This window comes from Molothrus ater, chromosome 13, assembly GCF_012460135.2.
Source record: "Molothrus ater isolate BHLD 08-10-18 breed brown headed cowbird chromosome 13, BPBGC_Mater_1.1, whole genome shotgun sequence".
In the NCBI taxonomy this organism is placed as follows: Eukaryota; Metazoa; Chordata; class Aves; order Passeriformes; family Icteridae; genus Molothrus; species Molothrus ater.
Genome location: NC_050490.2, coordinates 3,239,640 through 3,265,496, shown reverse-complemented (window position 1 = coordinate 3,265,496; position 25,857 = coordinate 3,239,640). Strand labels below are relative to the sequence as shown.

Here is a 25,857-nt window from a genome sequence, read left to right as displayed (position 1 = left end):
ACAGCAGCTCCTTCCTGACGCTGCTCCTCCGGGAATGAGATCCCTTTCCACAGCAGCGCATTCCCGCTTCCCGGGGAGGCTGGAAAAGCAGCAGGGCCTCCCTCTGCTCCAGCTTTGGGATGGGGTCACAGAGATCCATGGCCGTGCTTTGTCCAGCCTTGGGAAATAGGGTTGGGATGCTCCACGCCCCAGCATGGGCAGTGTGGGCTCAGCACCGGGAATTTGCCAGCGCTTTCCAAGGGATTTTTGGCAGGGACACAGCCGGGTTTGGGCACCAGGAATCCTTGGGAAAATGCTCGGCGCCCTCTGGCTGCTCCCGTCCTTTCCCAGCCCTTGGGAAATCCAATTTTGAGGGGGGAAACCTCCCTGAATCCCCCGAATTCCGGCGGCTTTTCCCGGCCTCATCCCCACGCACGCGGCCCTGGAGGTGGCCCGGGAGATGGAGCTGGCCCGGGAGATGGAGCTGGCCCCGCTCCAGCCGCAGCAGGGGACAGGAAGCCACGCTCGGGGACACGGCGCGGCTTTGACCCCGCTTGTCGCCCGCCCGGCTCCTGTCACCGGCGCGGCGGCGGCGACGTTCCCGCTGTCCCCCGGGGTCTGGCGGAGCGCCGGGCCGGCCGGGGCACAGATGGCGGCTCCGTGGGCGATGTCACCGCCCGTGCTCTGATCCGCGAGGACGTTTTGGCACCGCCACCCGCGGCCACCTGGAGCGGCACAACAAAGGGACCGGGGGGAGGAGGAGGAGGAGGAGGAAGGAGGGGGAAGGAGCCGCCTTCATCCCGCCGGGATCCTGGGCACGGGCGGGGCTGGATGGGGGCAATCCCTGGGGTTGAGCGGGAGAATCCTCAAGGGGAAGACCCCAAAAATGAATTTACCCCAGGAATAAATGCATCCCGAATTCCCGGAGCTTGGCGCTGGGAGGGCGGCTGGGCTGCGGCTCTCTGCATCCCCGCGGGTTTGCTTCGTGCCCACGGTGCCCAAATCCATCCCTTTTGGTGGAAAAGTGGCTTTGGGCGCCACGGGAACACCCCAGGAGCGCAGAGCACCCAGCGCTCCCACAGGTGGATCCCTGCAGAATCCCCAACTCCTGGCCAGGAATTCCAGCTCTCCGTGATGCCAGGGAAGGGTTAAACCCCCGGAATCCCAAAAAAAACCACCAAAGGCGGGCAGAGGGGGTGTCCTGCTGAAGGTGAAGCCGAGCGCGGACCTGATGGGAAGCGACAGGCGAGAGGACGCGCGGGATCCTGGAATCCCATTATCCCGAGCCCAGGGAAAGCCATTAACCTCTGGAAGTGGAGCAGCCGCGCTCCCCCCTCCCTCTCCCCCTCCTCCTCCTCCTCCTCCTCCTCCTCTCGGCCTTTTCCAACATTTCCCCCCCAGGCAGGAGGAATTCATCCCGCCGGGAACAAAGCGCGGCCTACAGGTGGGGAAACTGAGGCAGGGCGTGTGGGGGAGAGCCCTCAGGGATGCGGAGGAGGAGGGGGAAAAGCAGGAGCAGGAGGAGGAGGAGGAGGCTGGCGGCCAGGCCAGATGGCCGGGATTAATCATTCCTCGGGCTCCCGGCAGTGCCAGGGATGCGGGATCCGCCAATCCCACAAATTCCCGGCGGCTGTGTTTGTGTTCATCCCTCCAAACCCCCCCGAAACGTTTAAATTAGGAAAACATCCCCGGGAAACGGCGGGGATTGGGGAGCAGGCAGGGGTTTCCTTCCCAAAACCTCAAATCCAAAATCCGTGCAGGGGCAGGGGGAAGCAGGCAGGGATTTCCTTCCTGAAACCTCAAATCCCAAATCCGTGCTGGTGCCTACCCAAACCCGGGGGTCCCTCCCGTGCAGGAACAGCCCAGAATTCCTGGAAAACCGCGCTGATTTTGGTGAGAATCCAGCGCCCCACGGCCCACCCGGAATCCTGCCGGCCTCTTTTCCACGATATTTTATTTATGGCCTCCCGGGGCCCTGTTGATCCAGGGAATTCTGCTCTGGAGTGCCATCAAAATTCAGCGCACGGAGCAACCTGTGCTCCACCAGCTGGATCCGTGCTCCGGGGCTGGCCCGAGCTCTGACCCCGGCCCCGGCCTGAGCTCTGCCCCCCCGGGGGATGGAGCTCTGCCCTTGCCAGGGATGGAGCTCTGCCCCCCGCCCCCGGGCATGGAGCTCTGCCCTTCCCGGGGATGGAGATCAGACCCACCGGGGATGGAGCTTTGCCCTTCCCGGGCATGGAGCTCTGCCCTTCCCGGGGATGGAGCTCTGTCCCCCCCCCGGGCATGGAGCTCTGCCCCCCGCCCCCGGGCATGGAGCTCTGCCCTTCCCGGGCATGGAGCTCTGCCCTTCCCGGGCATGGAGATCAGACCCACCGGGGATGGAGCTCTGCCCTTCCCGGGGATGGAGCTCTGCCCCATCTCCTCTGCCCCTGCCGGGGCTGGAGCGGCCCCAGCGGAGCTCACGCTGCTCCGGCCCTGCCCCGCTCCCTCCTCCGCGGTTTTGGGAACAAAAGCGAGGCCCGGAGCTCCGGTTGCCGCGGCAACGGCGAGTTTGAAGGTGCCGCGGAGGCACTTGAGGAGCGGGGAGGAGAAGGTCGCTGCTCCTTCCCTCCCTCCCTCCCTCCCTCCTCCTCCTCTGCTTCCCTCGCTCCCTCCCTCGGGCAGCTCCGGGCCGCGGGAGGAGGAAGAGGCGGGAGGAAGGCTCAAACCGCGGGTTCGGGATGGGGGCGATGCTCAGCGCCCCTAAAATGTTCCCGGCAGGACGCGGGTCCGGATCCCTAAATCCCAAGGGATCGCCTCCCGCTTGTGGGGTCACACCCAGTCCATGTAGGGTCACACACAATCCTTGTATGGTCACACCCAGCCCCTGTAGGGTCACACCCAGCCCTACAACGAGGTCACACCCAGCCCCACAGCGGGGTCACACCCAGCCCCACAGCGGGGTCACACCCAGCCCCATTCCCTCCAGGTGGATTTTATGGGAACAGAGTGACTTTGCCAGGCCTCAGAGGCACACAGAGCTCCCTGGGATGGAGAAATCCCAAATGGAAGAGCCCGGGAAGCCGCTCCTCCCTGGGGTTAATGAACACCCAGCTGCTTAATGAGCAGGAGGGGGAACAGCCTGTCCTGAAATCCCAAAATCTCCAAATCCCCAAATCCTGGCCCAGCACAAGGCCGGCCTTGTTCCCAAAGCCCGGGATCAGGGGTCACACAAGGCTCCTTTGGCCCCACTAAAATCTGGGAAAAATCAAATTAAAACCGGGATCGGGAGCGCTTGGGGCTGCACCCAGCAGGGCTGGGGTGGCAGTGGGAATGTCCCCAAAATTGGCAGGGCTGGGGTGGCAGCGGGAATGTCCCCAAGGCCCCTTGGTGGCTTTGTCTGACAGTCTGGGGGGAAGGGAGGGACAGCAGGCACCAGGACTGGGGCAGGGATTTGGGGCAGGGAATGGGGGATGGAGCCGGGATTTGGGACAAGGAACGGGGGGTGGATTTGGGACTTGGGGCAGGGAATGGGGGATGGAATTCAGAATTTAGGGAATGGGGGATGAATTCAGGATTTGGGGTGGGTAATAGGGGATGGATCTGTGACTGGAGCAGGGAATGGGGGATAGATCTGGGATTGGGGCAGGGAATGGGGGATAGATCTGGGATTGGGGCAGGGAATGGGGGATGAATCCAATTCTGGCAGCTCCTTCCCCTCTCCAGCCTTAAACTAGGACAAAACCCCCGCACATCCCAAGGACCTACAGCCAGCACATCCCCAAAATTCCCATTTAAATTCCCGTTTATCCTCACCTCTCTATCCCAGCACATCCTGGACACCCCCAGGATGGGAAAACCCCAAAATTCCTGTTTTATTCCTCAAGGAAAACCCACGGCCAGCACATCCCAGTTATCTCCAGGAAGGCAAAACCCCAAAATTCCCGTTTAAATTCCCGTTTATCCCCACCTCTTCATCCCAGCACATCCCGGACACCCCCAGGGAAGGCAAAACCCCCCAAAAATTCCCCTTAAAACTCCCATTGCTTCCCGCTACTCCGTGCCCGCCCCGGCTGTCGCCGCGTGTCCCCTGGCGCGGTGACATCGCCACCCCCCTGCAATTAGCGCGGGGCCGCGATTGATGTGACAGGCGGGAGTGGGAGCTTTTCATGGAAACGGGGACAAAAAAAAAAAAAAAAAAAAGAAAAAACCCCAAAGAGCTGACGGGAGGGAAAACCGCCCTCTGTCTTTATGCTCGGCCCTCCCTTCCCCCAGCCTAGCTAGGCGCGGCTTAACTCCTGCCTGGCCAGGCCGGGCAAAGCCGGGAGCGGGGCTCGCGTGCCGCGGGAAGGGCTCCATGGATATGGAAATTCCCCTTCTGGCCGGGAAAAGGATTTGTCTTGGGGTCCCGGCGGGGTTTATGGGATGGGGAGGGCGGGAATGGGGTTCTGCACCTGGGGGGAACATCTGGGAACAGCTGGAGCCCCCGCGGGTCAAAATCCCCCAGATGGCCTCATTTTTGTTGGGATCAGGGATCAGGGGAGGGTTTGTTTTGTAAGGAGCCGCTTTTGTAACCAAATCCCGGCCCTAATTCCGTGGGGTTTGTCCCAGTTCCAGGAAAAGCGGCAGAATGGGGCTGTGAGGTTTTTCGGGGATTGCTGGGGGATGTTGTGGGATCATCGTCTCTCCTGGTCCCCTCTGCCTGGGGACTGAAAAATCCCAAATATCGCCAGGAATAACACCCTCTGGAAGGGAAAACCCCCAAAAATTCCCATTTATTCCCTGAACGAGGTGCCAGGGATGGCCTGGAATCCCACATGCCAATCCCGGCCATCCCTGTCCCCACCTGCCCCAGATCCCAAACCCCAAACATGAAATCCCAAACCCCAAGCCCCCAGCTCCTCCCTGACCCTTCCAGGGTTTTTCTTTGGGGTCAAAGCAGGGATGTCATGGTGGACTTTTGGGAACGGGGCAGCCCTGCTGCAGGGGAATCGGGATTTGTTCCCGGATTTTCGATCCCCTTGATCCCAAATCCCGTTCCAGGCTCTGGGGGTTAATTAGCCTGGAATTGATGAGGGGACAGGGAAAGGCCCAGGGCTTGGAATGTTAACGAGGGCCTCATTAGGATCGGCAGGGTTAATTATGGGGTGCTTGGGGCTCATTAATTAATTATGGGGTGCTTGGGGCTCATTAATTATGGGGTGTTTGGGGACCCTTTATCTGTGCTGTCCCGGCCACCTGGATCAATTAATCCCTCGTTAATTGGCTCGGTTCGTTAAATGGCTCCCCCACAGTTTAATGGGGCTGGTGGGACCTGTCGGGGTCTCCGTTGTCTGCTTGGGGTCGTCCTGGGAACCCCAAAACCACTGGGGGAGCCCCAAGCGTTGTCACCAATGCGGTGGGGACATCCATAGGGACACAGGCCTGGAATGGGAACGCTCTGGATTTAGGGTCAAGGAATGGGAACGCTCTGGATTTAGGGTCCAAGGAATCTCTGGATTTAGGGTACAAGGAATGGGAACGCTCTGGATTTAGGGTCAATGAATGTTCTGGATTTAGGGTCTGAGGAATGGGAACTCCCAGGATTTAGGATCCACAGGATGGTAGCATTGTGGATTTAGGGTTCAAGGAATGGGGATGCTCTGGATTTAGGATCTGAGGAATGGGAAAATTCTGAGTTTTTTCCTGGGATTCTCTGGGATGAAATCTCCATCCCATTCCCATGGGGGATGTTCCAGGATGGATTCTCCATCCCATTCCTATGAGGATGTTCCAGGATGGATTCTCCATCCCATTCCCACGGGGGATGTTCCAGGACGGATTCTCCATCCCATTCCTATGGGGATGTTCCAGGATGGATTCTCCATCCCATTCCCACGGGGGATGTTCCAGGACGGATTCTCCATCCCATTTCCATGGGGGATATTCCAGGATGGATTCTCCATCCCATTCCCACGGGGGATGTTCCAGGATGGATTCTCCATCCCATTCCTATGAGGATGTTCCAGGATGGATTCTCCATCCCATTCCCATTGATGTTCCAGGATGGATTCTCCATCCCATTCCCATGGGGGATGTTCCAGGATGGATTCTCCATCATTATCATTATGGGATGATAAGGGACAATAAGGGACGATAAGGAATGATAGGAGATTCTAAGGGATGCTGAGATTTTATAATGGGTGATTAGGGATGATAAGAAGTGATAAAAGGTTATAAGGCATGATAAGGGAAGATAAGTAATGATAAGGGGTGATAAAGGATGATAAGGGGTGATAAGGGATTATAAGAGATGATAGCTGAAGGTAAGGGATTATAAAACGTGATAAGGGCTGATAAGGAGTGATAAGAGATAAAAGATAAGGATTTACCCATCCTGATCTATTATCCCTGCAGGCAGATCCATTTCCTGGGCCCTTATCCCACTTTTCCCAGTGCTCCTGATATTCCAGCCCTGCACTGCTCCATCCTCATCCCAGCGGGAGGCTGAGGGGGGGCACAGCTCAGGAGGCATTGGGGAGCCCTGAGTTGTGTTTTATTTTATATTTTACTTTAGTTAATTTCATTTCATTTTGTTGTATTCTATCGCATTTTATATTTTATATTCTATATTTTATATATGTTATATTTTATATATATTATATGTTATATATTATTTTACTTGATTTTATTTTATTTTTACTCGATTTTTAATGTTTTATGTTTTGTATTTTATTTTGTAGTCTATTACGTTTTCTCTTTTCTGTTTTCCGTTTTCTACGTTACACTTTACATTCTATATTTTATTTTATTTTATTCCATTCCCCTGGAGCTCGGGGACAGGGGGACAGGGCAGGTGGGGACAGAGGACCATGGGGACACCACAGGGGACACCACAGCTGGGGACAGGGGACACGGCCGCCATGGGGACGGGGGGACACTGCAACCATGGTGGGACAGGGCAGCCATGGGGACAGGGGGACAGGGGACAGGGCAGCCAGTGGGGGGACAGGGCAGTTGGGGACAGGGGGACAGGGCTGCCATGGGGACAGGGCCGCCATGGGGACAGGGGACAGGGCAGATGGGGACAAGGGACAGGGCAGTTGGGGACAGGGCCGCCATGGGGACAGGGGACAGGGCCGCCATGGGGACACAGGGACAGGGCAGTTGGGGACAGGGCAGTTGGGGACAGAGGACAGGGCGGCCCCGCCCCCGGAGCAGCTGCGCGGTGCCGCGGCCTTGAGGAGCTTTGTGGGCGCTGAAAGGAGCCGGGGAGGGCCCCGAGCCTCTAATTGCGCTAATTGCCTTAATTGGGGCCTGGGTCCCGCTCCAAGGTCATCCCTGAGTCCTTGGGAGAGGGGGAGGGAGGGGCTCCAAACCCCCTGGAAACGGGAGTGGGGGGTTGGGAATGGGGGATTTGGGAATGTCCTGGAACCCCTGGAAATGGAAATGGGGGATTTGGGAATGTCCAAATGGAAATGGGGGTTTTAGGAATGTCCAGGAATCCCCAGAAATGGAAATGGGGGATTTGGGAATGTCCAAATGGAAATGGGGGATTTGGGAATGTCCTGGAACCCCTGGAAATGAGAATGAGAGTTTTGGGAATGTCCAGGAATCCCTGGAAATGGAAATGGGGGATTTGGGAATATCCAGAAACCCCCTGGAGGTGGGAATGGGGGATCTGTGGGACAGTGGTGCCCCTGGGAGCAGGAATGGGGGATTTGGGTTAGGGTTAGGAACCCCTGGGGGCAGGAATGGCGGATGTTTGGGATATCCAGGGGTGAGGAGCAGGGCCGAGGCTTCCAGGACCCTGGAATATCCCAAAAGGAAGATCCCCATTCCATGTCCCATCCTCCCAGGGATCTCCCACCACTTTTCCAGGCTCCCTTTCCCTCCCTGAATCCCTGGAATTTCCTGTGACTCTGGGATCGCATCCTTTTGGGATGGGAACATTTTGGGGGGGATCTGTGGCTGCCACTTCCATAAAATCCCATTTTTCCCTGGAGCGTGCTCCCAGAGCTACTGACTCCCTTGCTATGGTGACAGACAGGCCCCTCTCCTGTCCTCATCCCGAAAAAACACCCAGTTGCCATGGCAACGCGGTGATGGAGTGGCAACGATCCCATGGCTCAGGATACGGAGGCTGGAATGGCTGGAGAGACCCGGCAGGATCGGGGCAGGGACGGGGACGGTGCCAGGGCTGGAGCACGGCCCGGGAATGAGGGGGCACTGAGGGCATGGAGTGGTGGATTCTGGGAAAAATCCAGCGGCCAGAACTGCTCCAGGTATCCCACACCCATCCATGCATCCATCATCCATCCATTCATGGATTCATCATCCATCCATCCATCCATCCATCCATCCATCCATCCATCCATCCATCCATCCATCCATCCATGACATTCCCACCTTTTCCTGACCCTGTGTCCCTGGGAAAAGGTAAATCCTGATCAGGGAGATGCCCTGGAAAACGTGATCCTGAGGGCTTTCCCAACTTTTCTATGGAAAAGAATGTCCTGACCTTGTTTCTCCATGGAAAAGGAATTGCTTTCCCCATTTTTCTATGGAATAGGAGCTGTTTTCCCCTTTCTATGGAAAGGGAACTACTTTCCCTGTTTTCCATGGAAAAGGTGCTGCTTTTCCTGCGTTTCCTACTTTTCCATGGAAAAGGAGCTGCCTTCCTCATTTTTCCATGGAATAGGAGCTGTTTTCCCCCTTTTCCATCCATCCCACCATTTTTTCCATGGAAAGGGACCAACTTTTCCCACTTTTCTATGGAAAAGGAGTTGCTTCCCCATTTTTCCATGGAAAAGAAGGCCCTGACCTCATTTTTCCATGGAAAATTAGTTGCTTTCCCCATTTATCCATGAAAAAGGAGCTGTTTTGCCCTGGTTTTCCATGGAAAAGGAGCTTCTTTTCCTGTTTTTCCATGGAACGGGAGCTGCTTTCCCCATTTTTCCATGCAAGAGAAGCTGTTTCGCCCTGGTTTTCCATGGAAAAGAAGCTGGATTTCCCACTTTTCCATGGAAATGGAGCAGCTTTTCCTGTTTTTCCATGGAAAAGAAGGCCCTGGCCTCGCTTTTCAATGGAGAAGGAGCCGCTTTCCCCCATTTTTCCATGGAAAAGAAGCTTCTTTCCCTATTTTTCCATGGAACAGGAGCTGTTTTCCCTGTTTTTCCATGGAAAAGGAGCTTCTTTCCCATTTTCTGTGGACAAGGAGCTGGATTTTCCACTTTTCCATGGAAAAGGAGTTGCTTTCCCATTTTTCCATGGAAAAGAAGGCCCTGACCCCGCTTTTCCGTGGAAAAGCAACTGCCTTTCCCACTTTTCCATGGAAAAGGAGCAGCTTTTCCCGTTTTTCCACGGAAAGCAGCCCCAGGCCGGTGCTGGGACCGGAGATCGAAGCCCTCACCGTTAATTGGCTCCCCCGGCTCCTGCATAATGCACGAGCTGCTCCCGCTGCAGCCCCGCGCACTCCGCAGCCCCTCCTCAGCTGAGTTATGGTATTTTAGTTTGTTTTATTTTATTTTACTTTATTTTATTTTATTTTATTTTTTTTTAAATTTTACTTTATTTAATTTATTGGCCCTTTTATTTAATTTACCATCCCCTTTTATTTAATCAGCCCCTTTTTATTTAATTTATCAACTCCTTTTATTTAATTTATCAAGCACTTTTATTGATTTATCAACTCCACTTTTCTTTCATTTATCAACCCCTTTTATTGAATTCATCATCTCCTTTTATTTATCAGCCCCTCTTTTATTTTATTTATCAAATCCCCTTCCATTTATCAATCCCTCTTTTATTTGTCCACCCTTTTTCATCTTATTTGTCAACCCCCTTTTATTTATCAAGCCCTTTTTTATTTATCAAGCCCTTTTTATCAAGTTTATTTTATTTTATTTTATTTTATTTTATTTTATTTTATTTTATTTTATTTTATTTTATTTTATTTTATTTTATTTTATTTTATTTCCAACCACTTTCATCTCTCGGCCTTGTGGATCCTCGGGCTCTGTTTTGCATTTCCAACATTGGGAATTCTGGAATTCCTCCCCGTCCCTTGTGTCCCCTGGTTCGTGGTGACAGCTGGCAGGGAGGGGACAATTTGGGGACAATGTCCTCAACAGATTGTCACATCCCAAACTTGTCCCCTGGTTAATGGTGATGGCCTGGAGGGAAGGGACAAATCGAGCACAGTGTCCCCAGCATTTCCCCTTGTCCCAAACCTGTCCCCTGGTTGGCAGTGACAGCCTGCAGGGAGGGGACAGAATGGGGACACCTGCACGGCCCCCAAGACATCCCCAAGAGTGTCCCCAAGAGCAAGACCAAGTGAGGGACAGTGTCCCCAGCACCTCCCCACATCCCAAACTTGTCCCCTGGTTAACGGTGACAGCCTGCAGGGAGGGGACAGAGTGGGGACAGTGTCTCTGGGACACTGACACTCCCCAAGAGTGTGGCTTGGGGACCAGGGCAGGGACAGTGTCCCCAGCATGTCCTGGTCACTGTGGCCTCTCCATGAGCCCTGTGACCCCGATGGATGTGACAATGTCACCGCGGTGCCACCCTCTCTGGGAGGACACAGCAGCATGCCCAGCCCAGCCCAGCATGCCCCCCAGTGTCCCTCTGAGCTGCCACCACCCCTGCGCCACCTCCTGTCCCCTCCCAGCCATCCATGGGGACAGGGACTGGGATCAGAGCCCTTCAGGAGCATCTGCTGACTGCCACCATCCCCTAGGCCACCTCTGAGTGCCACCACCCCTGCGCCACCTCCTGTCCCCCTCCCAGCCACCCTCGGGGACAGGGACTGGGATCAGAGCCCAGCCAGGGGGATCTGGCCACTGCCACCACCCCTTGGCCACCTCCTGTCCCTTCCCTGCCATCCCCCCATCCATGGGGACAGGGATTGGGATCAGAGCCCAGCCAGGGGGATCTGGCCACTGCCACCATCCCCTGGGCCACCTCCTGTCCCCTCCCTGCCACCCTTGGGGACAGGGACTGGGAGCGGAGCCACCGGCACTAATTAATGAACTCGTTAATTGCCGGCAGCTGCCGCGCCCCCCCCGCTCTGCTCACGGCCCGGCGGGTGCGAGACAGCGCGTCTGGCACGGCAGCGCCGCCCGGCACGGCACGGGTTAAAAACGGGAACTCGGCCTGGAAATAACGGGACTGGGGCCTTGAAAAACTGGGATTCCTGGATAAAAACCGGGATTGGGGATAAAAAAACTGGGATTCGGGGATGAAAACCTGCAATTCCTTGGTAAAAAGCTGGAATTCAGGGACGAAAAACTGAAATTGGAGGGTTGAAAAGCTGGCATTCAAGGATAAAAAACTGGGATTGGGGGATAAAAAACTGGGATTCAGGGATGAAAAGCTGGAATTCCTGGATACAAAGCTGGGATTGGGGTATACAAAACTGGGATTCGGGGATATAACCCCGGAATTCCCAGAAAAAATGTTGGAATTCAGGGATAAAAAGCTGGAATTTGGGTATAAAAAACTGGAATTGGGGGGGTTATAAAGCTGAAACTCAGGGATGTAATCTGGAACTGGGGGATAAAACCCTGGAATTCCCGGATGAAAAGCGGTAATTCAGCGATAAATAACCGGGATTCATGGATAAAAATCTGGAATCCGTGGATAAAGCCGGGATCGCCGCTCTGTGCGTGCGGCCCCAGCCCCGCTGCGGCCCCGCGGGCTCCCCAGAGCCGCGCCCGCAAATCCCGCCCGAGCCGCGGCCTCGGCCCGACCCCGCTGTCACCCGCGGGGACACGCACGGGGACACGCACGGGGACACCCGGGGCCACTCGCTGTCACTTGGTGCCACCCCCGGCACCGCAGGGTGGCTTTGTCCTGAACCTGGGCCCGTGTCCCTCCCGTGACCCTCCTGTGTCACTTCGGTGTCACTCCCAGGGGTGGCTCTGTCCTGAACCCCAGATCTGTGTCCCCCCCGTGTCCCCCCCGTGTCCCCCCCGTGTCCTCCCAGCACTCCAGGGGTGGCTCTGTCCTCCCCCCCCCCATGTCACTCCTGTGTCACTCCCGTGTCCCCCCCGTGTCCCTCCCGTGTCCCCGAGTGCCGCAGGGGTGGCTGTTCCCTTCCGTAACCTGCCAGCCTTTGGAATCGCGAGCCCAAAGCTCCGGAGCCCCCGGGGATGGAAATCCGGGAATCTGCCCGGCAACAGCCGGAGAAAGGCTGGAATCAGCGCTTTTCCCGGGATTCTTACCCGGGATTTTCCTCGCTGGGGACAGGCGCTGTGACAGAAGGTGACACCGAGGGAGCCAAAGCTTCCCCGAGCGGGATGATCCCAATCCATCCCGAGGGATTCTCTGCTCAGGGAGCCGGAATTCCGGACAGGAATCAGACCCGGGCTGCTCTGCCTGGATCCCCCCTGTCCCTGCGTGCTCTGATCCCAAAAATCCTGGAAGGATTTCGGTGGGAACGGAATCCAGAGCTGATCCCATTCCATGGACACTTCCCAAATATCCCAGATGGCTCCGATCCCATATCCATGGACACTTCCCAAATATCCCAAACTGCTCCAATCCCATTCCATGGGCACTTCCCAAATATCCCAAACTGCTCCAATCCCGTTCCATGGGCACTTCCCAAATATCCCAGACTGCTCCAATCCCGTTCCATGGACACTTCCCAAATATCCCAGACTGCTCCAATCCCGTTCCATGGGCACTTCCCAAATATCCCAGACTGCTCCAATCCCGTTCCATGGGCACTTCCCAAATATCCCAGACTGCTCCAGGTCTCAGCTAAGCTCAGCTCGTTCCTGGTGGGGGTGGGGAGGGAAAAGACATTCCCGGTGTCCCCGAGGCGGCGGCTCCAAAATCCGGGATTGTTTGGAGCATCCCTGGATCCCGCCGAGCATTCCCAGAGCCTTCACTCCCGGCCGCCCTGAGCACCTCATTAACGAGGGTCATTAATTATTCACGGCGCGCGCTGATTAGCGGCGCCTGCAGCCGGAATAATTTGTTTTTTCCATCAACACTTCCCGGTCCCCAGCGGAGCTGCGGGAAGGAATCGCTGCCGGCTGGGAATGGCAGCCCGGAATTGCTGGGATATCCGGGAATGGCAGCCTGGAATTCCTGGGACATCTGGGAACGGCAGCCCAAAATTCCTTGGATGTCCAGGAATGGCAGCCCCACACATCTGGGATATCCAGGAATGGCAGTCCGGAATCGCTGGGATATCCCAGAACAGCAGCCTGAAAATCTGGGGATATCTGGGAATGGAAGCCTGGAATTCCTGGGATATCTGGAAATGACTCTGAGATATCTGGGAATAGCAGCCCAAAATTCCTTGGATATACAGGAATGGCAGCTCCACATCCCTGGGATATCTGGGAATAGCAGCCTGGAATTGCTGGGATATCTGGGAATGGCAGCCCGGAATTCCTGGGATATCTGGGAATGGCAGCCCCACATCTCTGTGATATAAAGGAATAGCCCTGGGATATCCAGGAATGGTAGCTCCACATCCCTGGGATATCTGGGAATGGCCCTGGGATATCCGGAAATGGCAGCCCAGAATTCCCGAGATATCTGGGAATGGCAGCCTGGAATTGCTGGGATATCTGGAAATGGCAGCCTCACATCTCTGGGATATGAGGGAATAAACCTGGGATATCCAGGAATGGCTCTGAGACATTTGGGAATGGACCTGGGATATCTAGGAATGGCCCTGGGATATCCAGGAATGGCTCTGGGATATCTGGGAATGGCTCCCTGCCCACTCCTGGCTGTGTTTTCCCCACTGCTTTTTGGGTTCTCCTGGAATTTTTGGGATCAGCATTCCCCCCACAGCTCCAATTCCATCTGGGAAGCTCCAGGAGGAGCTGCCGGTCCCTGAACAACCCCAGGACCCTTTGGAGGGGACCCCCAGACCTGGATAAATCTGGGAGCAATCCAGGATAAATCCAGGAGCGATCTGGGATAAATCTGGGAACTACCAGGGATAAATCCAGGAGTGATTCTGCATAAATCTGGGAATGATCCAGGAGCAATTTGGGATAAATCCAAGAGTGATCCAGGAACAATCCAGGATAAATCTGGGAGAGATTCCAGATAAATTCAGGAGCAATCCTGGATAAATCCAGGAGTGATTTGGGATGAATCCAGGAGCGATTTGGGATGAATCCAGGAGCGATCCGGGAGCAGCCGCTGCTCCGCGCCCTCCCTGCTGCCGGTGATTTACGAGCGGCTGTTGGGAACGTGGCAGCTTTATCCCACTCCCGAGACTCCATAAATTCCGGAGGAAGATGGAGAGGCTGGGAATGCTTTTCCTGCCTGATGGCTCCCCAGGCTCCGTTCACGGCGCTAAACGCCCGGAGCGGAATAACGGGAATAACGGATTTAAACAGGCGGCATGGGATGGGAGGAGGAATGGCTGGAGCATCCCGGGCTTGGGCCGGGAAATCCTGGAATGCGGCTAGGGCATCCCAAAAATGGGTCAGGATATCCCAGGATTTGTCCAGGATATCCAGGAATATGGCCAGGACATCCCAAATTACGGTCAGGATGTCCTGGGATTGGGCCAGGATACCCTGGAATATGGCCAGGACATCCCAAAGAATTGTAAGGATATCCCAGAGCCTGGGATACTGAATTCCAATGGATCCTTGGGACATCCCAGCAAATCCTGTGACAGCCCCATCCCTATGGATCTGCCCCATCCCATCCCATCCCATCCCATTCCTCATCCCACCCCTACGGATCTACCCCATTCCCAATCCCATCTCCATTCCCGATCTCCATTAACTGGATCAGATCCTGGAATTCTCATTTTTGCCCCCGTTAATTCCGGGAACAGATCCCAGCCTGGCTCCAGGGGCAGAAAATCGGGAACAGCATCCGGATGGGAAAAATGCCACTCCTGGATCCAGCTGTATCCTGGGAAAAGGGAAAATCCAACCGGATCCATCTCTTTTCCATGGATGCTTTTCCCATCGTCTCCGAGGTTTCCCATTTCAGATTCCTCAGAGCTGCTGGGGGTGGGATGGGAGAACCCTGGAATGTTCTGGATCTGCTGGAAAATTCCAAAAATCCTTGGAAAACGCCCTCAGCACAGCCAGGACTGGCCCAACAGCACAAACATCCAAGGACGGAAATTCAGGATTTTTCCTGGGATCCAGCTGGGATTTTTCCTTGGATCCAGCCAGGATTTTCCCTTGGATCCAGCCAGGATTTTCCCTTGGATCTAGGCTGCATTTTCTTTGCATCCTGCTGAGATTTTTCCTTGGATCCAGCTGGGATTTTTACTTGGATCTAGCCAGGATTATCACTTGGATCCAGCTGGGATTTTTACTTGGATCCAGCCAGGATTATCACTTGGATCCAGCCGGGATTTTCCCTCAGATTTTCCCTTGCATCCAGCCAGGATTTTTCCCTGGATCCAGCCAAGATTTTTCCTTGGATCCAGGCTGAGCTGGATAAATTCCATTTATTTGTCTCATCCTTATGATTTTTAGGGAATTTCCCCCCGGAGCAGAGCTCATTAACAATTCCAGCATTTTTCCAGCAGTTCCCTCCTCCTTCTATCCCATCCCAACTCCCAGAATTTCCCTGGAGATCCATCAGGAATGGCCTCAGGATTCCAAATCTCCAAATTCATTTTCCTTCCCAATTCCGAGGTTGATTCCCAATCCACCTGTTCCATAATGGAATTCGCTGCTGTTCCCACCCAGAATTCTCTTCCCAGAATTCTCCCATTCCCTCCCCCTCCTGTTCCACTTTTCCTTTGCTCCCATGACACTTCCAGGGCCGTGATGCCGGAAAATTGTGGGAATTAAACCTGGGAATTTGAGCTTTTCCAGGCAAGCCAATGGAAAACCTGGAGATTTTCCAGCTTTTCCATCCAAGGATGCTTTCCCCCCTCGTTTTTAGGGAAAAAAAAAAAAAAAAAGTGGATTCCTGCTTTGTGCCATCCCGTTCCCATCCTGCTCCCGGGGAATTTTTTCCTCTTTTTCCCTGGGATTTTTGTCCCAGGAAGGTCCCATTTTCCAAACCCCTGGAATCTCCAGGAGTTGGAATTTTTCCATGGAAAATCCAGAGGGGCAAACCCTGACATGAACAGAGCTGGGAGCGGCTTTGATCCCATTTTCCAACCCCTGTAAGCTCCACAAATCCCAAATCCACAATTTTTCCCCCTCGTCTTCCTCCTCTTTTCCCCTTCTTTTTTCCCTTCTTTTTTCCAATTTTTCCTCACTTTCCCCCCACCATTTTCCATTTTTCCCCCTTTTCCCCTCCTTTTCCCCACCATTTTCCATTTTTTTCTCTCCTCTTTCCTTCCTTTTCTCCTCTTTTCCACTCCATTTTCCTTCTTTCTCCCATTCCCCCCCTCCTTTTCCCACTTTTTTCCTGCCATTTTCCCTCTTTTCTCCCTCTTTTCCCCCTGTTTTCCCCAGATCTTTTTTCCTTCCTTTTCCCTTTCTTTTCCCCTCTTTCCCCCCTCCTGTTTCCCCACCTTTTTTTCCTCTTTATTCCCCCCCCATTTTCCCTTCATTTCCCCTTCCATTTTCCCTTTTTATTCCCTCTTTTTTCCCTCCTCCTTTTCCCTCCTTTCCCCCTTTTTCCCCCTCTTTTTCCCTCCCTGCCACTGGGAATGATCCATGGGATAATCCTGGATCTGTGGCAGCAGCTGCTCCGTGCCTGGGAATTTGTTATCCAAAGGCTCCAATTCCTGGGAATTTGTTATCCAAAGGCTCCAGTTCCTGGGAATTCATCATCCAAAGGCTCTGGAGAAATGAGGGGAAATCATTATCCCGGTGCCGAGGCTTTTCCCATCCATCAGCAGGAGTGGAATTCCCGCCAGGAGCGCAGAACCGACAGATGCGGCACCGGAATTCAGAATTCCTGGGATTTAGAGGCTCCGGGACTTTGGAGCCACCAGAATTCCTGAGGCTGCAAATGAGAATTCCCAAATTCTGGATCCCCCAAGCCCTGCCTGGATTTGGGGAGAGATTCCCAAATTCTGGATCCTCCAAATCCTGGGAATTTGGGGAGACATTCTCAAATTCTGGATCAGCCAGATCCTGGAAATTCAGGGAAAGACTCTGGAAATTCTGGATCAGCTACATCTGTATTAGGGGAGAGATTCCCAAATTCCAGATCCTGGGAATTCAGGGAGAGATTCCCAAATTCTGGATCAGCCATGTCTGGATTCAGGATCCATCCCATCCCATCCCACCCCCGGGAATTCCGGAGTTTCTTGGGAATGCTGGAGCCTCCTCCAGAGCCCGTTCCCACATTTTTTTGGGATGAAGTTCCCGCATTTTTTGGGATGAAAGGCAAGCCAGGCCCACAGGTGGCTCCTGTCCCAGACAGCTCCACATTCCATGAAAATCCCACATTCCAGGCCTGAAACAACAGGATTATCCCGGGGGAAAAAGGGTTGGGATCAAATGGCGCCAGAGGCCCCGGGGAGGGGAAGTTTTGGAATTTTTGGGGGATTCCCAGGCACCTGCAAGGAGACAGAATTCCAGCCCCAAAATTCCGGCCCCAAAATCCCAGCCCCAATTTTCTGACCCCAAAATTCCTGACCTCAAAATTCCAGCCCCAATTCTTGGCCCCCAAAATCCCTGGGCTGGAATTCCCAAATAAATTCCACACCTCCCCTGGAAGCCTCTTGGGATGTCCTGGTCCTTCAGGATGAGGATGAGGTGGGAATTGGGATAAAGCAGAATTTGGGATGAGGATCCCATGGAAATTGGGATGAGGATCCCACGGAAATTGGGATGAAAATTCCATGGAATTGGGATGAGGATGAGGCAAAAATTGGGATGAAGATTCCATGGAAATTGGGATGAGGATCCCATGGAATTGGGATGAGGGTGAGATGGATGATGCTGGAATTCCCTGGATCCTTGTCCAGTGCTCTGGAATAAAACTGGAAAAATGGGAATTCCCCATCGCTGGAAGCTCCTGAGGGAATTCCCTGGAATTCCCATCCCTGGACGTGTCCCTGGATAATCTGGGATGCTTTTCCAGCTTTTCCCATTCCTGCTTTTCCAGGGCCACCCTCAACGTCCTGGCAGCCCCAGATCTGAGGCCCTTTCCCAGGAAAAAAACCCAAACTCCTGGAATTCCTGGAGTTCCAACATTTCCAGGATATCTGGAGGGGTTTGGTGATCCCAGCAGGAATCGGGATGGATTTCCCCAAAAATATTTTCATTTGGGATTAAGGAAAACCCCTGAGGACTCAGAATTCTGCCCATTTCCCAGGAATCTCCTTTGGGATCCTCCAGTGGCGTTTTCCCTTTAAAAACAACCCTGGGAAAAGTGGGAAAAGCAAAACAAATCCCAAAGATCCCTCGGGGTCACGAGGCTTGGGCTAAAAATTCAACGGGATTTTCCGCCCGGATGAATTTTGCCGGGATTTGGCGTCACGTGGGGATTTGTCCGCATTCCCGAGGTTTTTCCCCGAGCTCCGGGATTTGTGGGACGGAGGATGGGTTTGGGGCTGCTCCCGCCCTCTGGGCATCCCAAAATCTTTTCCGTCCCTTTCCCACGTTCTCTGTGGGATCCCTGGGGATGATCCCCGGGTTTGGTGTTCCCAAAATCCCAAGAAAGCCCAAGAAAATGGCAAGATTTGGGATTTGGGGAAAGGATCGGGCTTGGCTTTGCGCATCCTGATCCTTGTGGGCTCATCCCGATCCCTGTGGGATCATCCCAATCCCTGTGGGATCCTCCCAATCCCTATGGGATCATCACAATCCCTGCATTCCCCCCTCCATCCCAGGGATGTTTTTCCCCAAATTCCCTTCCCAGATGTGCCAGGAGAGGCCAAATCCCAAAACCAGCTGTAGGGTTTGGGGAATTTGGGGAAAGGATCCCTGAATTCCCAAGAAATCCTAAGAAAACCGTGGGATTTGGGGACAGCTTTCCCTGGATTTCGTCCCACCAAGAATGAGGGAGGTTCCCATCCCAACCCCTGCAGGATCATCCCGATCCCTGTGGGATCATCCCAATCCCTGTGCTCCCCCTCCACCCCAAGGAGCTTTGGCCCCCAAATTCCCAAGAAATCCTAATAAAACCTTGGGATTTTGGGATTTAGGGGAAAGGATCGAGCTCAGATTCCCCTACCCTTCCCCCTCCATCCCAAGGAGCTTTGGCCCCCAAATTCCCAGAAAACCCCAATAAAACCTCGGGATTTAGGGGAAAGGATCGGGATCAGCTCCCCCTGCCCTTCCCCCTCTATCCCAAGGAGGTTTTCCCCAAAATTCCCAACAGATCCCAAAAAAACCTCGGGATCTGGCGAAAGAATCAGGTTCAGTTTTGTCCACCCCAATCCCTGTGGGATCACCCCAGCCCCTGTGTTCCCCCGCCATCCCAGGGGGGTTCGGCCCCAAATTCCCAAGAAACCCCAATAAAACCTCGGGATTCAGGGGGAAGGATCGGGATCAGCTTCCCCTGGATTTGATCCCGGTAGGAACGAGGGATGTTCCCACCCCAATCCCTGTGGGATCACCCCAGCCCCTGTGTTCCCCCGCCATCCCAGGGGGCTTCAGCCCCAAACTCCCGAAAAACCCCAGGAAATTTCTGGGATTTGGGGAAAGGATCGCGCTCCGCTCCCGCCGCTCCTCATCCCAAAGCTCCCATCCCATTCCCGACATTCCCCGTCCATCCCAGCAACTCCCAAATCCCGGGAAAGGCTCGGAGCCGCCTCCTCCCCTCAGAGCTCAGCCCCAAGCCCCGCTGGGCCGGGTTTAAATCCCTAAAGCCCCGCGCGTGGCCCCCGGCCAAGGCTCCATGGAGGGCATAAAGATCCCAAAGTTTTCCCAAAATCCCAAAGTTCCCGCAGTTCCCGGAGCCTCCGGAGCGTCCCGAGCTGCATGGCCGGGCCGGGCCGGCCTTTAGACCGAGCTTAGCAAAGCCCGGCTCGCCGGAAGGAGGGAGCGAGGGGAGAAGGAGAAGGTAAACCCGGATTTGGGGTTTTTCCCTCTTTTCCCCTCCCCCTTTTTGTGGCGTTGGGGTTGTTTCCTCTCCCGCCTCGGCTGAGAATTCCAGGGTGGGAATTTCGGGATCAAATCCTGCCCGGGGGGGGTGCTGGAATCGCCAAAAATCCCCAAAAATTCCCAAATTCTGACCCCCCCCCCACCCGGCGCCCCGAGCAGGGATTTAACCCCCAGAGGACCCAAATCCCACCCTGGGGAAGCGGGAATTCCCAAAAATCCCAAATTCTGCCCCCCCTGCAGGGGTTTAACCCCCCCGGTTCCTTTTTCCCGGGGGCTGCAGAATCCCAGGATGAGGAAAATCCCAAAAATCCCAAATTCCTCTCCCCAGCAGCGCTTTCATCCCGGTTTTCTCTTCCCGGGGGGTTCTGGCATTCCAGGAACTGGAAAATCCCCCAGAAAATCCCAAATCCCACCCCCCAGCAGGAATTTCACCCCCGGTTTCCCTTTGCCTGGGGTCTCTGCCATTCCAGGATCAGAGAAATCTCCCAAAAAATCCCAAATTCTTCCCCCTGGCCGGGATTTCATCCTCAGAGGACCCAAACCCTGCCCGGGGGGTGTGGGAATTCCCAAAAATCCCCCCAAAATTCCACCCCCAAGCAGGGATTTCACCCCCCGGGTTTCCCTTTCCCTGGGACCCCAGGATCAGGATTTGGGATTCTGGGAATGGGGGAACGGCCGGGATTTGGGGGGACTTTGGGGATGGGATCAAGGAGAACGGGAATGGGGCCAGGAATGGGAATGGGGTCAGGAATGGGGTTGGGAAAAGCTGGAGCAGCTCCTGCGATTCTGGGAATGGGGGAACTGGAGGAATTTTGGGGAAATTTTGGGATGGAATCAGGGGAAAATGGGAGGATGGGACTGGGAATGGGGTCAGGAATAGGGTTGGGAATAGGATTGGGGATGAGGTTGGGAATGGGGTTGGGAAGACCTGGGGCAGCTCCCAGGATTTTGGGAATGGGGGAACACAGGGGATTTTGGGGGAATTTTGGGATGAGATAAAGGAGAACAGGGATGGGGTCTGGAATGGGGTTGGGAATAGGGTTGGGAGTGGAATTGGGGAAAGCTGGAGCAGCTCCCGGGGCTCTAGGAATGGGGGAGCTGGAGGAATTTTGGGGGAATTTTGGCATGGGATTGGGGGAGAACTGGGAATGGGTTGGGAATGGGACTGGGAAGAGCTGGAGCAGCTCCCAGGATTCTGGAAATGGGGGAACACGAGGGATTTTGGGGGAATTTTGGGATGGGATCAAGGACAACAGGGATGGGGTTGAGAATGGGGTTGGGAATGGAAATGGGATTGGGAATGGGGTGGGGAATGGAGTTGGGAAGACCTGGGGCAGCTCCCGGGATTTTGGGAATGGGGGAACACGGGGGATTTTGGGGTGGGATTGGGAATGGGGTTAGAAATGGGGTTGGGAACAGGATTGGAAACGGAGCTGGGAATGGGGTTGGGAATGGGGTTGGGAAAAAGCTCCTCAGTCCCTTGGGATAGTCCTGGAATCTCTGTGCAGTCTCTGGGATGTCTGTGGGGTTTGGAGAGCTCTGGGGCTGCTTTTCCAGAGGCTTTTCCCAAAAAATAAAAAACAACTGGAGAGGCTTCCGAGGGTTCGGGAGCTCCGTCCCTTTGTTCCCACAGCGATTTTGGGATCGTTTTGGGGCCGGATCGCCGAGTTTGGGGTCTCTTGGGGGGTGCTGGGGTGGTGGGATCTGATCCTAAACCCACTTTTGGGATTTGCAGGGATCAGGATTGGGAATTAAGAGCAATCCTGATGATCCCAACCCCCCCGCCCCCAGCCCAAGAATTCCCTGGAAAACCCTGGAATGAAATTTGGATCATTTTGATTAAAAACTGGATTGGGATCAGGGAATTCCCTCCTGGATCCCCTTTCCCCTTCCCAGTTTTATTCCAGGAGTTCCCTCAAGGATCAATTTTCCATTCCCAATTTTATTCTGGGAATTCCCTCCTGGATCCCATTCCCAGTTTATTTTGGGATCTGGGAATTCCCTCCAGATCCCCTTTCCTTTTCCTGTTTTATTCTGGATCCCTTTTTTCCCTTCCTGGTTTAGTTCCAGGAATTGGGAATTCTCTCCTGGATCCCTCTCCCATTCCTGGTTTTATTCTGGATCCCCTTTTTCCACTCCCACTTTCATTCCAGGATCTGGGAATTCCCTCCTGGATCCTCTTTTCCCCTTCCCGGTTTTGTTCTGGGAATTCCCTCCAGGATCCCATTCCCGGTTTTATCCCGGATCCCGAAGTTCCCGGGAGCCGGGGGTGGGGGATGGGCGGGAGTTTCATGGAGCGCTCCAAGGTCGCGGGAGGAGCGGCGGGATCGGATTCCAAGGAAAACGCGGGAGCTGGGAAGGGCCGGGCCGGGAATGCGGATCCCGCTGGGATCTTGGCGTTCCCGCCTCTTTTTTGGGGGTTTTGGCATCAGGAAGGAGCTGAGGGATCCAATTCTATGGCGGGGGACAATTCCCGGGGCGCGCCAGAGGCGGAAAATCAGGGAAATTTTGGAATGAGCCCTTCCAGAAAATCGGGAATGAGCCCTTCCCTAAAAATCAGGAATGAGCCTGCCTGGAAATCGGGAATGAGCCTTTCCCTGTGTGGGAAAATCGAGAATCAGGCTGAAAAAATCGGGAACTCCCAAACCCCAATCCCAAACCACAAATCCCAAACCCCATTCCCAAATCCCAAAGCCCATTCCCAAACCCAAATGCCATTCCCAAATCCCACATCCCATTCCCAATTCCCAAAGCCCATTCCCAGCTCCCAAACCCAGGATGGGATTTGGGATGGGATCTGGGATTGCTGCAATCCCAAACTGGGATTTGGGATTTGTGGCATCCCAAATTGGGATTTAGGATTGGTTTGAGAATGGGCCTTGGGATGGGGTTTGGAGTTTGGGAATGGAGTTTGGGATGGGATTTGGGATTGCTGGGATCCCAAACTGGGATTTGGGATCACCCTGACAAGGACCCCGGAGGGGGCGGGCTCTGATTCCCGGCGGATTTTTGGGAAGGGAGGCACAAATCCCAAATTTTCCGTCCCGATCCCGAGGGAATTGCAGCGCTGGAGCAGAGCCAGCCCCAGCTGTCCCCTGGCGGCCCTGGGGACATCCCCGAGCCGCGTCCCCAAATCCTGGGATGTGCCCGGGGCTGCTCCCGCTGTCCCCTGGGGACACGGGGGAGGGAAATCCCCGCGCTGCTCCCGGGGTGTCCCCAGGCCCTGGAATGTCCCCAGCGTCTCCAGGGCTGTCCCTGGAGCTGCTCCCGGGGTGTCCCCAGGCCCCTCAGGTGGCATTTGGGGACTTTTTGGGGTTTTCCCGGGGCCAAGCGGGTCCGGAATTCCCGGCGTGGCTCTGGGGACGGTTCCCGGGCTGGCGATGTCGCCGCTGGTGGCACTTTGGGGACAGCGCCGCTGCCCCTCCCCCCCGCGACCTTCGCGCCGCTTTTCCATCTCCGAGAATTCCCAAGAAAACCCAAACAAAGGCGGGATCGGCTCCAGAGCCTCGGGATCGGCCCCGGGAGCGGCCCCGCCCCGGCTGCGGGAACAGCGAGGATCAGCTGGGAATTGGGATCGGAGCCGCTTTCCCCGGCTTTTTTCCCACTTTTCTCGGAATTTTCTCCACCTTTTTCCCACTTTTCCAGCCCTCATCCCCCTTTTCCCAGCGTTTTTCTCACTTCTCCAGTCCCTATCCCACTTTTCCCCATTTTTCCCACTTTTCCTGGCGTTTTTCCCGCTTTTCTCATCATTTTCCCATTTCCCAGAGTTTTTCCCTCTTTTCCCCACATTTTCCCCTCTTTCCCCAGCTTTTTTCCCACTTTCCCATTATTTTTCCCACTTTCCTGGGGTTTTTCCCACTTTTCCAGCATTTTTCCCGGGGTTTTTCCCGCTTTTTCAGCTGCGGGGATCCCGGGGGAAGGGGCAGCCATGGCCCCCAATGGCTCCGTGGGATTTCGGGATTCCCCCCTGGAGCCGGGAATTTTCCTGGATGAGGATTTGGGATCCGACTGGTACATCTACGAATCCACGGAGTCTGCACCCCACGATGAGTGAGTGGCCCCAGAATGTCCCCAGAATGTCCCCAAAAGTGTCCCCAATAATGTCCCCAAAATGTCCCCAAAGTGTCCTCAGAATGTCCCCAATATTTCACTAAAAGTGGCCCCAAAATAGCCCCAAAATATTCCCCAAAATGTCCCCAAAACTGTCCCAAAAATGTCCCCCCAAAAGTCCCCAAAACATCCCCAAAATGTCCCCAAAAGTGGCCCCAAAATGTCCCCAGAATGTCCCCCAAATGGCCCCAAATATCCCAAAAATATTCCCAAAATGTCCCTAAGTGTCTATTCCCTGAGTTTTGGACCCTCTAAAAATCCTGGAATTTTTGGTCATTCCCGGATTTATTCCTGGATTTTTGGCCCTGGAATTTTTGGGGCCGTCCCTGTCATTCCCAGATTTATTCCCATCAAAATCTGGAATTTTTCCCATTTTCCCAACCCTTTTAGGATTAATCCCACACAAATCTGTGATTTTCCCATTTTTCCATCATTTTCTTGGCCCTTTTAGGGCTAAACCCAAATATGGGATTTTTCCCGTTTTCCCATTGTTTTTCCCAGTTTTCCCAGCCCTTTTAGAATTAATCCCACACAAAACTGGGATTTTCCCATTTCCCATCATTTTTTTCCAACCCTTTAGGGTTAAACCCACCAAAATCCAGGATTTCTCCCATTTTTCCATCATTTTTCTGGCCCTTTAGGTTTAAATCCACCCAAATCTGGGATTTTTCCATTTTTCCAGCCTTTTTCCCGACGCCATCCCGGAATGCCACCCCACAATCTCCCCCCACATGTACCACACCATCATGGCTCCCATTTCCGTGAGTATCCACCCCAAAATCCCCATCCCCGCCCCAAAATTCCCGGAAAAATCCCAATCCCACATGCCCACGTTCCATTCCCATTCATCTTGGATGGATTTTCCCGCCTAAACCATCCCGGAATTCCCGGATTTGTGGGATTTCGTTTCCCTGTGGGACAAGAACTCTAAAGTTCCTCCCAAATAATTCCCGGAACCCCTTTCCATGGGTTTATGGGATTTCCATGGGACTCCCATCATTCCCAGGTCTCTTTCTCATGGATTTGTAAGGTTTCCATGAGGATCCCACCACTCCCAGGGCCCCTTTTCCGTAGATTTATGGGATTCTCATCATTCCCACCATTCCCAGGTCTCTTTCCCGCCTCCATGGGATTCCCATCATTCCCAGGACCCCCTTTCCATGGATTTATGGAAAAGATCTGTAGGGCCCCTTTTCCGTAGATTTATGGGATTCTCCCATAATCTACTCCCAGGGCCCCTTTTCCGTAGATTTATGGGATTCTCATCATTCCCACCATTCCCAGGTCTCTTTCCCGCCTCCATGGGATTCCCATCATTCCCAGGACCCCCTTTCCATGGATTTATGGGATTTCCGTGAGGATCCCATCATTCCCATCATTCCCAGGACCTTTTTCCATGGATTTATGGGACTTCCATGGGGTTCCCATCATTCCCAGGTCTCTTTCCCATGCAAATGGGGTCTCCATGGGATTCCCATCATTCCCAGAACCCTTTTCCATGGATTCATGGGGTGTCCATGAGGATCCCATCATTCCCATCATTCCCAGGTCTCTTTTCCATAGATTTATAGGGTTTCCATGGGGTTCCCATCACTCCCATCATTCCCAGGACCTTTTCCATGGATTTATGGGATCTCCATGGGGTTCCCAGCACTCCAGGACCCTTTTCCATGGATTTCCATCCCGTTCCAGCTGGCCGTGATCGTGGCCTTGTCCTTCCTGGTCAAGCGCCGCCGGCTCCACCTGAGCTGCTGGAACGGCGTCCCGGGATTGCTCAGGTATGGAATTCCCAAAATCCTGCTGATCCCTCCCTAGAAAGGGCTCAGAATTCCCAAAATCCCCT

At 54.3% G+C, this 25,857-nt stretch overlaps 1 protein-coding gene across 1 annotated transcript in view; it reads left to right on the top strand.

Moving 5' to 3' along the window:
* The first annotated feature begins 8,077 nt into the window (after positions 1 to 8,077).
* Positions 8,078 to 25,857, top strand: part of STRA6 (signaling receptor and transporter of retinol STRA6) — a 31,791-nt gene continuing 14,011 nt past the window's right edge. The window contains exons 1-4 of the mRNA XM_036389717.1: positions 8,078 to 8,222; positions 23,804 to 23,954; positions 24,697 to 24,775; positions 25,707 to 25,792. Coding sequence (XP_036245610.1) covers positions 23,833 to 23,954; positions 24,697 to 24,775; positions 25,707 to 25,792 — 287 coding nt within the window. The 5' untranslated portion in view covers positions 8,078 to 8,222; positions 23,804 to 23,832. The remainder of the gene's footprint in view (positions 8,223 to 23,803; positions 23,955 to 24,696; positions 24,776 to 25,706; positions 25,793 to 25,857) is intronic.